The 12,675-nt window shown below is 47.2% G+C and overlaps 1 protein-coding gene across 7 annotated transcripts in view; it reads right to left on the bottom strand.

Moving 5' to 3' along the window:
• ADAR (adenosine deaminase RNA specific) overlaps window positions 1-12,675 on the bottom strand; it is a 50,250-nt gene that overhangs the window by 10,474 nt on the left and 27,101 nt on the right. For 5 of the 7 annotated variants that reach the window (XM_055584104.1, XM_055584108.1, XM_055584110.1 and 2 more), the window contains exons 2-6: window positions 9,543-10,975; window positions 7,497-7,680; window positions 6,851-6,999; window positions 6,135-6,279; window positions 5,818-6,008 (exon numbers count right to left, since the gene is read on the bottom strand). In XM_055584104.1, coding sequence (XP_055440079.1) covers window positions 5,818-6,008; window positions 6,135-6,279; window positions 6,851-6,999; window positions 7,497-7,680; window positions 9,543-10,975 — 2,102 coding nt within the window. The remainder of the gene's footprint in view (window positions 1-5,817; window positions 6,009-6,134; window positions 6,280-6,850; window positions 7,000-7,496; window positions 7,681-9,542; window positions 10,976-12,675) is intronic. The other 2 variants (XM_055584109.1, XM_055584107.1) reach the window with 2 other exon arrangements.

Genomic DNA, 12,675 nt, shown 5'->3' with positions numbered 1-12,675 from the left:
TGATCCAACAGAGCTCTGGAGCGACTGATAACCAGAGTGTGAGAGAATGGAAGGACAGGCCGAGGGGGAGGGGATCCAGGGCACGGGATAGAAGGAGGATGCTTCCTGCACACCAGTACAGATGTCCTGTGCAGATGCACGTAGGAAGGTAGATTTGGTGATGGGAAAGTAAGGATTGTTACTGCTAATATCTACTACTGTGGGCAAGAATCCCTTAGAAGAAATGGAGTAGCCCTCATAAGTCAACAAGAGAGTCCAAAATGCACTACTTGGGTGCAATCTCAAAAACGACAGATTGATTTCTGTTCATTTCCAAGGCAAACCATATCACAATAATCCAAGTCTATGCCCCAACGCTAATGCCAAAGAAGCTGAAGTTGAATGGTTCTATGAAGACCTACAAGATCTTCTAGAACTAACACCAAAAACAGATGTCCTTTTCATCACAGGGGACTGGAATGCAGAAGTAGGAAGTCAAGAGATACCTGGAGTAACAGGCAAGTTTGGCCTTGGAGTACAAAATGAAGCAGGGCAAAGGCTAACGGAGTTTTGCCTTTGAATGCACCAGTCACAGCAAATGCCCTCTTCCAACAACACAAGAGACGACTCTACACATGGACATCACCAGATGGTCAATACTGAAATCATCTTGATTATATTCTTTGCAGCTGAAGATGGAGAGGCTCTATATGGTCAGCAAAAACAAGACCAGGAGCTGACTGTGGCTCAGAGCACAAACTCCTTATTGCCAAATTCAGACTTAAATTGAAAAAATTAGGGAAAACCACTAGGCCATTCAGGTACGACCTAAATCAAATCCCTTACGATTATACAATGGGAGTGACAAATAGATTCAAGGGATTAGATCTGATAGAGTGCCTGAAGAACTATGAACAGAGCTTTGTAGCAATGTACAGGAGACAGTGATCAAAACCACCCCCAAGTAAAAAGAAATGCAAAAAGGCAAAATGGTTGTCTGAGGAGGCCTTACAAATAGCTGAAGAAAGAAGAGAAGCAAAAGGCAAAGGAGGAAAGGAAAGATATACCCATTTGAATGCAGAGTTCCAAAGAAGAGCAAGCAGAGATAAGAAAGCCTTCCCAAGTGAACAATGCAAAGATATCGAGGAAAACAATAGAATGGGAAAGACTAGAGATCTCTTCAAGAAAATTAGAGATACCAAGGGAACATTTCATGCAAAGATGGGCACAATAAAAGATAGAAATGGTATGGAGCTAACGGAAGCAGAAGATATTAAGAAGAGGCAGCAAGAATACACAGAAGAACTATACAACAAAGATCTTAATGACCCAGATAACCACAATGGTATGATCACTCACCTACAGTCAGCCATTCTTGGAGTGCAAAGTCAAGTGGGCCTTAGGAAGCATCACTATGAACAAAGCTAGTGGAGGTAATGGAATATCAGCTGAGCTATTTCAAATCCTAAAAGTGCTGCACTCAATATGCCAGCAAACTCAGCAGCGGCCATAGGACTGGAAAAGGTCAGTTTTCATTCCAATCCCCAAGAAGGGCAATGCCAAAGAATGTTCAAACTACTACACAATTGCACTCATTTCACATGCTAGCAAAGTAATGCACAAATCCTCCAAGCTAGGCTTCAACAGTATGTGAACTGAGAAACTGCAGATGTTCAAGCTGGATTCAGAAAAGGCAGAAGAACCAGAGATCAAATTGCCAACATCCGCTGGATCAAAGAAAAAGCAAGAGAAGTCCAGAAAAACATCTACTTCTGCTTCACTAACTACGCTAAAGCCTTTGACTGTGTGGATCACAACAATTTGTGGAAAATTCTTAAAGAGATGGGACTACTAGACCACCATACTAATCTACCTGCATACAGGTTTTACAGGTCAAGAAACAACAATTAGACCCAGACATGGAACAAAAGACTGGTTCAAAACTGTAATAGGAGTTAGTATGTCAAGGCTGTATATTGTCACTCTGCTTTAACTTATATGCAGAGTATATCACACAAAATTCCAGGCTGAATGAAACACAAGCTTGAATCAAGATTGCTGGGAGATAACCTGAGATATGCAGATTACAGCACCCTTATGGCAGAAAGAGAAGAGGAACTAAAGAGCTTCTTGATGACGGTGAAAGAGGAGAGTGAAAAATCTGGCTTAAAACTCAACATTCAAAAAACTAAGATCATGGCATCCAGTCCCATCACTTCATGGCAAATAGATGGGAAACAGTGACAGACTTTATATTCTTGGGCTCTAAAATCACTGCAGACAATGACTGCAGCCATGAAAATTAAAAGACACTTGCTCCTTGGAAGAAAAGCTATGCCCAACCTGGACAGCATATTAAAAAGCAGAGACATTACTTTGCCGACAAAGGTCCATCTAGTCAAAGCTATGGTTTTTTCAGTACTCATATATGGATGTGGCAGCCGGACCATAAACAAGGTTGACTGCCAAATAATTGATGCTTTTGAACTATGGTGTTGGAGAAGAGTCTTGAGAGTCCCTTGGACTGTAAGGAGATCAAACCAGTCAATCCTAAAGGAAATCAATCCTGAATATTCATTCGAAGGACTGATGCTGAAGCCGAAGCTAAAATACTTTGGCCACCTGATGCGAAGAGCTGACTCATTGGAAAAGACCCTGATGCTGAAAAAGACTGAAAACAGGAGGAGAAGGGGACGACAGAGGATGAGATGGTTGGATGGCATCACCGACTCAATGGACATGAGCTTGAGCAAGCTCTGGGAGATGGTCAAGGACAGGGAAGCCTGGTGTGCTGCAGTCCATGGGGTTGCAAAAAGTCAGACATGACCGAGTAACTGAACAACAACAACAACAATTTCTCCATTAAGCCAGATCATCAGTTTAGAGCGAGAAAGGGGTTTTGTTGGAAATTTGAAGACAAAGGTCTGAAATGGTTTTCTTAGAGTATGAAAGAAAAGGCAGTATAAAAATATAGTAGGAAAAATGCCATGGAGAGGGCAAAAGTCGGGGTTGGGGGGCGGGGGGGCAAGTGAATCTCCCTTACTTAAAACCCTTCACCGGCTCTCTACTGCTTGTGAGGCAGGAGGATGATATGGCTCACAAGGTCCCTTCAGTCTCATCTGGCATCAGGCCGCCCCTGTGCTCTCTGCTCCACTCACACTGGCCTTCCGGCAGCCCTTACTAGCTCTGCAGACCTGGGGGTACTAAGGTCTCAGCTTACACACCACTTGTCAGGGAAGCCCTCTCCTCTCTCTGTACTGAGTCAAGTCATGCCATGTAGGTTCTCATCACATCATGCAAAGTGAGCTCTTTATAATCTATCAAATACAAGATCTTACATTTCTTTATATGATTATTTTTATCTGACTCCCGTTCTAACAGATACAATGTCCTGTATAGATATCTGTTGAATGAATAAATAAACGTAGAGAGACCAGGAGACTATTTCCTGGTTTAGGTGAGAGAAGACAATGGCTTAAAAAAAAAAAAAAAAAAAAAAAAAGAAGACAATGGCTTGGCTGAGAGAGTGTTGACACTGGAGGCAGAAAGAGGAGGAAGGGATATGGGGTAGAAATTGTAGGTACAATAAACAGAGCTTCCCTGGTGGCTCAGAAATGAAAGAATCTGCCTGCAATGTGGGAGACCCAGGTTTGATCACTGGGTCGGGAAAATCCCCCGGAGAAGGGAATGGCTACCCACTTCAGTATTCTTGCCTGGAGAATTCTATGTACAGAGGAGCATGGCAGGCTACAGTCCATGGCTGCAAAGAGTCGGACACAACTGAGCAACTAACACCTCCTTTTTTTCTTCTCTTCAAGGATAGTTTGGCTGAAGGAGGTGAATTGGATAGGGGAGATGGTCCCCAGGTTTTCGGCATTTTATCTAACGTGGAACCCACATATTCCCTAGTAGGAATGTGCCTAAGTCACTTATCTTTTTAGCTAAAGTTGCAAATAGGATATTTTCTATGCGTTTTCTAACTCCTTATTACTGTATACAAGAAAAGTTCTTGACTCTAACACATCATTTTGCAGTCCCCTGCTCTCCTAAATTCTGCTTCGTCTCTGTGTTTCTTCAGTTTTCTCACGAATATTCCAGGCATACTATCCAATCATCTACAAACAGTGGTAACTTTACCTCCCCTTTCCTCTCTTTACACTTGCTTCTTTCTCCAAACTGCTTGCATTAGGTAGGAATTCCGGAATGACATTAAACAGTGATGACGCTGGCAGCCGCACCTCCCTGACTTTAATGGGGACAGTTCTGGGTTTAACATTAAGCTGCTGGCTTTTGACTTCAGACATGTTCTTTACCATGCAAAGGATGCATTCAATAATTCTGCTTTCTTAACAACTTGCTTTCTTAATCTGAATGGATGCTAAATGGTACTATATGTCTCTTCGGAATCTCAGGAGATGACCATGTGGTGTTTCTCCTTTGACCTATTAATGTGGTAAATAGTAATAATAAATATCCTGGTGTGGACTAGGCTTTGCACTGTATGGAGATACCATTTTTCACCTTTTAGAATGCTTATGAGGTAGAGGAAGAAACACTCTTTATATATCGTTGGTGGAAGCATAGACTGGTATAATTTCATTGGAGGAGAATTTGGCAAAATTTACCAAAACTTAAAATGCACATATGTTATTCATTGTAGCCTTGTTATAATTCCAAGTTTGGAAACAATCCAAGTATTCATTAACTGAGGCTGGTTAAATAAATCATGATAAATCCGTATACTGAAACACTATACTTTGCAGCTATATACAAAGAACACAAAGCGATATGAAAAATTTTCTAAGATAATAATTTTGTATGTTAAAAAGCAAGCTAGAAATTAATGCAAATATGTATTTCTGTGTAATGAAAGGGAATATGGCTGCTTGTATTTATATGGACACTCTGGAAGAATATATAATAGTGCAAAGTTATTACATGTTGGGGTATGTATGTGTATGTATAGGTAAGAACTGGGTGAAAGTGAGAAGTTTTTTATATTTTTATTTTTGAATAATATTTTTTATTTTGCATAATCTATTACCTATTTAAAAAACTTAACAATGTATAAGACTGATTGCCCAGAACTTCCACTCCTGAACATTTATACCAGAGACAAGTTTCTACATGTAGACAAAGACATGCAGAGCAGGATGTTCACTGCAAGAGTGCTTTTAAGAGTAAGACCAAAACCAATCTGAATATCACTGGAAGTTGCTTAGATAAATTACGCAAGGTGGGGCTTCAAACAGTAATAACATTCTCCTTCTTAAACTATGAGGTAGGTAGCTGAGTGTGTTTTAAGAGGGCCTTTCATATCTTTTGTTCAGTAAAACAATTTAAAAACTGTAAATCTATTCAATGGAGCATTTATGTGGTGGGTCTATACACATTATTTGTAATGACCTCTGAGGCACACGGTTAAGTAGAACAGAAGATGATATATACTTATTTTAAAAAACAGAGAAAGAAAAACAGGCTAATATGTGCATGGACTCAAGAAACTGGTAATAGTATATGAGTCCGGGGAAGGAAATGAAGTCTAAACCAGAAATGAGACCTTTTCATTGCACATCTTTTCAATCAACTTGAATGATTTTCTATGGGTGTATATATCCCTTTAAAAATTAAAACTTGTTTAAAAAATTTTAAAAGGTTCACACTCACTGGAAGAGTGGGTATCTTCTCAAGATGGCTGATCTAGTGTCTTCTCAGAGGCCCTGGGGACAGGGCTCTCTCAACATGCCCCGCCTGTCATTCACAGCTAATACACATTCTTCCTTTTCCTGGATGTCCCACCCCGTGACACAAGGCTGTAGCCAGGACTGGAACACTCACTTGGGCTCGTGAGGAGGTCCGGACTGGTCAACCAGCTTGAACTCAGCAGCAAAGCCGTGGGAGCGGGCGTACTCCAACAGGCCGCCCACTGGGTTGGTGTTCAGGTATCGCACGAGCTCACTGATCCTCCTGACCTTGTTGGGCATCACTGATTCCAAGTTATCGAATGCTTCCGTGTTCGTACTTCCGGGCTGAAGGAGAATCAGCCAAAGAGGAGCTGTAAACACTCAGCGGAAACTCTGAGGGGCTTATGGGCCATCCTACGCCCCTCAGCTGCTAAAAACGGCCTGTATCTTGTGAGTAGAAAATGGCCCCACCTGGTCTTCAGAAGACGTCGAGCTGGTCGCCTCCCCTTGCAGGGCCTTCATGGCTTCCTCTGCAGCCATCTGCTTTGCTGCCTTCTTGCTTGGGGCGCTGGCAGTGGGGAAAGTATGGGTTCCCATCGCAACACAGTACTGGAACCTGACAGGAGATGAAAGGAGAGGATTAAACTGGTTTTGATAGAAGAGCCTTTACCTAGCCTTTGTCAGGTTGTCATCCTTTACGACTTGCACACATCGCCTCTGTGCCTTGGCTCACGCAGACACTTCTGCCTTGAAGAGCCGGTGCCTTTCACCCTTCTACTGCCCCCAGTCTCTTGCAACCCAACTGACCCCTAGTCAACATTTTTAAGCATCAACCTAATTTCATCTCCTCCAGGAACCCTTCTCTCGAACATGTAAGTCTGCAGAGCCTCAGAGCAGAGAGCGTCTCAGGTAGACCTAGGTCTCGCACCTCTCAGTCCCACCACCAGTAACCTTCAAGCCACGTGTCTCCCTCCTGCTCAGTCCCTGATTTGCCCTGTGAACTCCTAACCCCAGATTCTCTGCTCCACAAGCAGCAACCATACTCTCAAGGCCCCGCATTTTCCATACTGAAAACAGGAGTGACTGCTCAGTGAAATAATCTGCCATCTCGAGGAGGCAAGGAAGAAAATGTATCTCTCTCTTTTTTGAGAAAACCTCAGCAGAGATACATGATACAAGAGATGTACTTGGGGTCATGGGCAGGGCCTTCTCTGGATAGGAGACGGAATTCACAGGAGCTCCCCAACTTGTGCACACACTCAAGCAATGTAGTGACGGGGTTCTTCCCAGAAAGGAAGGATGTTGCTGAAGGGGTGATAGTCTGGGACTCTGCAGTCTGTGGAGAAAATGAGACAAAAACAAAAACAAAACAAGAACAAAAACAGACTGAGAAAACATTGGCTGTTCTGTCACAGCAGAGGGAATGGGGATGGGAGAACTTCTTTCGGTCAACTGCATGTTTGGGGCTGGCTTTCTAAAGGAAGAGGGCTTGCGGGGATTTTCTAGGCCTTGCAGATCAGTTACTTAAATGTTCTTGGTTTCATTTTGTATCTGCCAAGAGAGGAGATCGGATTCAATAAATTTTAATGCCTCTTTCAACTCTGAAATTCTGCAATTCCAGTCAGGTTGGGAGGGGGCACCAGAAGGAGAGCTGGGTATGAAAAGAGGAAAGGTGGGATGGGGAGGCGGGGGAGAGGGGACAGCGGGAAGCTGACTCTGAGACAGAGAATGGGTTGGGCAGGCCGAGATTGTTTCAAGAGGCTTAGATGATGGTCTAGGACTTCACAGATGTGGACAGTGAATGGATGTCCTCCCAGAGGATAGGACACCTACCTTCTCTGATTCCTTCTCTGAGGAATAGTGGTATGATTCTTCTGATCTTCCACTGTCCTTGGCTTTAGCTTCCTCAAGCAGAATTGTCATGGCTTTCATGGCTGCATCCTGCTTGGCCACTTTCTTGCTGCCAGCTTCAGCTGGGGGAAACTCTCGGCCATTGATGACAACTTGGAATTTAAATCTTGATGGAAAGTGATTAGATGTGTGAACACTAGTCTAGGCCATCCCTTCTGCCCTCTCCAAAGAGATCTTCACCCTGGAATTTCCTGCTATGCTAAGGGGTTTGTTGACTTGTGAAGGAGATGGAGGGCAGACCAAGGGACTCCTGTCCCTTTGCAGGTACAGCCTATTCCTACTTTTTGGAAACAAAGCAGCCAGTGACTCTCTCTCTCCAAGCTCATTAGAGCAAACGTAGCCACAGGTGATAAGAAACTAGCTCAAGGGAAGCCCACTATCCTTTAGCAATGAATTAAGATCAAATCTGTACAAAAAATGATGAGCTAAAATCACCATTATAGTCTTGTTAGCAACCAAAGAGCCTTTACCCTAAAGCAATGGTGGTAGACTTGGCCACCTCAAGGGTGTTCCTAAAGAAAGCCAAGGCTGCTCACAGCGCAGTCTCATACTCTCCAGACACCTATGGGATCAGATGTCTGCCTCTCTGGGGAACCTGTTTTTGTCCCCAACCTACCCTCAGAGATAGACCACTCTCATGGTTTCTTTTGAATCATCCTACAGCTTTATTTGTCTGCCGCCTGAGATGAAAGGCATATCTCCTTGTTATGCAGAGAACCAAAAAGCATTTGTTCTAGGCCCCTGGACTTAGCTTAGTCCGCTTTTGTTCAAGCTTTCAAATTGGTTCAGCTCTTTGCTCAATCTGGGATTTCATTTAGAAAAGTAGGTCAAATTTCTTATTTCCTGGGTCTTCTGAAATATTTGAACATGGTATCAATGTTTCTTACAGCTGGAGTCCAAAGAAAGGTTAACCACAAAACCCACTGCTGTGCCCCAACTCGAGAGAGGGACGAAGGGAGAAGGAAGGACGGCCATCCCAGCTCTACCCCAGACAGGAGCACACCCGTCCTGGCCCTGCCAGCTCTGGATGCACCCTCTCTTCCTCACAGCTCCCCTGCAATGTCATCTCAGTGTCATTAAGACGGTCAGATAAGGAGGCAGGGTTGCCGCTGGGAGTCGGTACCCTCATCAGACAGCGGCCTACAGCTAATGTAAAGGTGAGTGGGCCTCTCTGCCGGCATGCTTTCTAGTTGCGGCGGGCGGCCACTCGGCTTTAGTGGCCTTTGATCTCTGCTAGGCCCTGCAGCGGCTCCTCCTGGGCCCACCTGTCTTCCTCTGTCTGCTGGCTTGGAAGCGCCTATGGTGCCGGGCCAGGCCAGCTGTCTGAGTGAGGTAATTCCTAACTTCACAGCTTAGGAGCAGCAGCAAGTGCTAGCCCACCCATCTGTGCGGAGGCAGCTTGTAAAATTAGAACCACCACCTTCAAGAGGCAGGCAGCCGCGCACACCCTACACGTGCATCCCTTCCCTACGGGAGCTGAGCGGGAGGCGGAAGGGGTGGGGTGGTTTGAACTCACGGCTACTTTAGCAGCACAACCCACCCTTACTCCGGTGTGCAGCCAGCTGTTCGTGCATCCCATGGGGAGCTCAGCTGGTGGGGGGTGGGTGGGAGTGGAGAAGGATGGCACACGGAAGGGGGCGGGAGGGGCATCAAGCCTTTATTACCTCTGGCCTTAGGAGGTAGGCATGACACTGCTGCATGGAAGCTAATCATCTCCAAAGAAGCTTCATTTTACCAAGAGTGCCAACCTCCCCCTTGCTCAGCCAAGACTCTGGCTGGGCCGAGGTCTATGTTCCCTGCTCAAGAGATAGAGGAAGGGCCAGACGAGGATGACGCAGCCCACAGGTAGAAAGAAGAGGGAAAAGACAGGGGCCATCAACCAGCACCGCTCACGAGTCGGCTGAGGCTGTGTCAGGAGCAAGAGCGCCTGACCCCAACCTTAGGCACAATTCCTGGGTGGTCTCTTACCGAGGTTCATGGGGTGGTCCGCTCTGCTCTATCATGTTGAACTCACAGGTCTGACTAGCGAACTGGGCATACTCTAACAGGCCGCTGATGGGGTTCTTCAGCTGGCACTCTGTCAGTTTCTTGTAGGGTGAACACCGTGGCAAGCCATGACTGTAGAAGGAGGGCATCTCCATGATGGCGCGGAACTCACCTGGTGCGGCGTGGATACTATTCAAGTCATCGGGGATGTCATCTGTGGCCCACTGGCCGTTTTCAAAGTCAACATACCCTGTTTTGGAGGGGCCGTTGTCATGAACAGGTGGTTTCAGTTTTACTGGTTCTGCTGTTGCCTCTTGCTTGAGTTTTAACTTGACGACGGGTTCCTGCCCATTTTCCACCTTTCCTGGGGTGACCGTGCTGTTGGAGACGTCTGATGCAGGTGAGTTGCAGGTGGGGCCCTCTGTGGTTTTTCCGGTCTCCAGGACAGCAGCAGCTTGAGTGGTTTCGGGAACACTGTCCTTGTTTCTCTTGATCTGTATCCTCTCTCGCTTCTTGTCAGTCAAATACCATATGGGAGGGGTGGTCCCCTGCCTGTAGACATCTCCCTGCCTTTCCAAGTCAATCAGCACAGCATTCACATCCCGGGCCTTAGTGAGGCCAATGTTTTTAGCCAAGTTCAGGGCAGAGGAGCTGGACATGTTGAACAGGTGGTCACAGATCTTCTCCTTGATCTCAGCCATGTCGAGAGGCTCAGGGGGCTCTTCCAAGCCACACGGGGTGCTTCTGTCTTCAGTTTCCACACTGGAGTCTGGGCTTTGAGCTCCTGGGGTTTGACTCTCTGCTCTTGTTTCTTGGCTAGGCTGGTTCTGAGCCTGAACTGGGACTGTGGCTCTCCACAAAGGGGGAGATCCTGCCTCTTGGTGCAGCTTACCCTTCTCTGCCAGAGAGTACAGGACTCGATTGATGTCCTTCTTTGGGGCTTGGAGCTTCCGGGCCAGATCACGCGCTGTGGTGGCCTTCCCGTCCCCAAGCTCATCCAAGAGCTCTAGGGTCCTTTGTTCCTGATCCTGGCTGATGGTCAGTCCCTGGAAATGTGAGGAAAGCCTATCAACACCTCTCCATGGCCGAATGTGGCCACGTGGGAAAGGACGCTGGAACCGTCTTGGGAGTACCTGACTTCTGAGAGGCACGCCCCTGGGGACACCTCGGATCTGGAGGGGCCCGCCTCTGGCAGGTGGTCCTGGAAACCTCGGCCAGAGTCCAGGGAGGAACGGTGGCAGTGATGGTGGCTGCTTTCCAAATAGGGGCACTTCTGGGAGCTGCCCCTTGAGAAACTCTATTTGCTGGAGCTGGAAACTGTCACGATAAGGTCCCCGCTCTGGCTGCTGGTGTCTGTGCCTGCTGTGCTCATAGCCTTGGGCTGGGCGGGCTTGGTATCTGTTGAGGGAATACCCCTGTAGAACAAGAAGATGGAGAAGAGAGTGACTTAGGACTCTGGCAGGGAATCTGTCCCTTCTGCCTTCTTGCGGTGGGGTGGGGTGGGGGCTGTATCTGATTCTTAAGCTGAGAAGCTGAGTGAGACGTGGGCTTGTGACCCAGATAGGGTGGCCTGCACACCTCATAGGTACCACCTGTGGACCCAACAGAGGGAAGAGATGGAGGAGCAGACAGTGAGATGCACAGAGCTCCCGGGAGCATGTGGCAGTGTTGAGACTTCAGCACAGCCTCTCCAGCAACCTAGCGCATTGTCTTCCCTTCAAGAGTTTAGGGAGTTGAGAATGTATGTTTTCACTCATCCAAAAAAAAAAAAAAAAAAAATCCTTTTACAATCAAGAAAACAAATATATGTTTTACTTTAAAAACAAACGAACACAGAATAACCTAAGAGTGCCAAGGGAGTTAGGCGATCATGAGATGGTCCACCACCCAGCCCCCTTCTCTGCAATCTATCATCTGGGTGACTGTAAAGAAACAAGCAAGTGGACTGGGTGAACTGGAGCCCCATCCTCCAAGGCTGTAGCAGAGGAAGTCTCCTCACCTGGGGAAGGGCGGCAGGGCCTCACAGAATCGTCTAACCGCACTGCCATCCTGGGAGAACTAGAATTTGATTTTAGGGGAACTGGACAGTTTTCTTAGAAAACAGGTACACTGTCCTCGTCCTTCAGTATGGAGCCCAGGCTCAGAAGGCACACCGGGCACTCCTACTCAAACCACTAAGCCCACCTGGATGTGTGGAGCTGGTGGTGTCTAGTCCACACCCCCTTAGCTACTTCCCAATAGCGGCTTCCGTGGCGCATCTTCAGAAGCTGGTTCTGTAGGCCACCAGCTACTCCATCTTCTCTCAGAATGCCACTCGTTTACCAGAACAGCGAGCACTACGACTGTCCCCACCCACAGACCAGCACTGCTACTCACCGCGATGCTACCCACAGAGCAGGACTACTCGCTGGAGGGGCTTTTGGGATCCCGAGTTGGGGTGTCAGTAAACACCTGGCTGCCTGTCCCCAGGCCTGCACGTCTAGGAAACCTTCTGTTTCCTCATGCTCACATCCTCCTTGTCTGATCTCCGGAAGGCCACAGGGACCCGCAGGCAGCTGCGTCCCTTTCTTCAATAACTTCAGCTTTCTCTTCCCCTACCCCTGCCCCCGGCCACAGTGAGGGGAGCTCAGCGCTCTCACTGGTCATGCTCACAGTACATGGGCTGCACAGTTCCTCAGTGCCTCTCCAGTGGCTGCCACCTCCGCCTTTCAGCCACACGAGTGGCTCCTGATTTAATCTCACTGTTACTTGACCACCAAACCTGCAACCCTGAAACTCTTTTCCAGGGTCAGCAAACTTTTTCTGTAAAGGGCCGGTAGGACGGTCATCTGTAGCACTTCCTTTACAAAACCAGGGGAGGGCTGCAGTTGGCTGTGGGTTGCATTTTGCTGACTCCTGCTCTTCTCCAACGGCAACTTCCCTGTGTTTCTACGACATCCACTCCCTCCCCTTGTGGGACCTGCTGCTCACGTGAAGTCCACTCCCACCCCCTGTAGCTGCGGGTCACCTCCTCGTTCAGCCTGCATCTCAGGATCAGTTCCCTTCTCCACCCAAGGCCTGCTCTCCCCTTTTTCTGTTCCAAAACTTCCAAATGGTGCTGGAGGAGGATACCACC

Source organism: Bubalus kerabau, chromosome 6 (assembly GCF_029407905.1).
Source record: "Bubalus kerabau isolate K-KA32 ecotype Philippines breed swamp buffalo chromosome 6, PCC_UOA_SB_1v2, whole genome shotgun sequence".
Classification (NCBI taxonomy): Eukaryota; Metazoa; Chordata; class Mammalia; order Artiodactyla; family Bovidae; genus Bubalus; species Bubalus kerabau.
The sequence above is the reverse complement of the archived record's forward strand: the minus strand, read 5'-3'. Positions and strand labels throughout refer to the sequence as shown.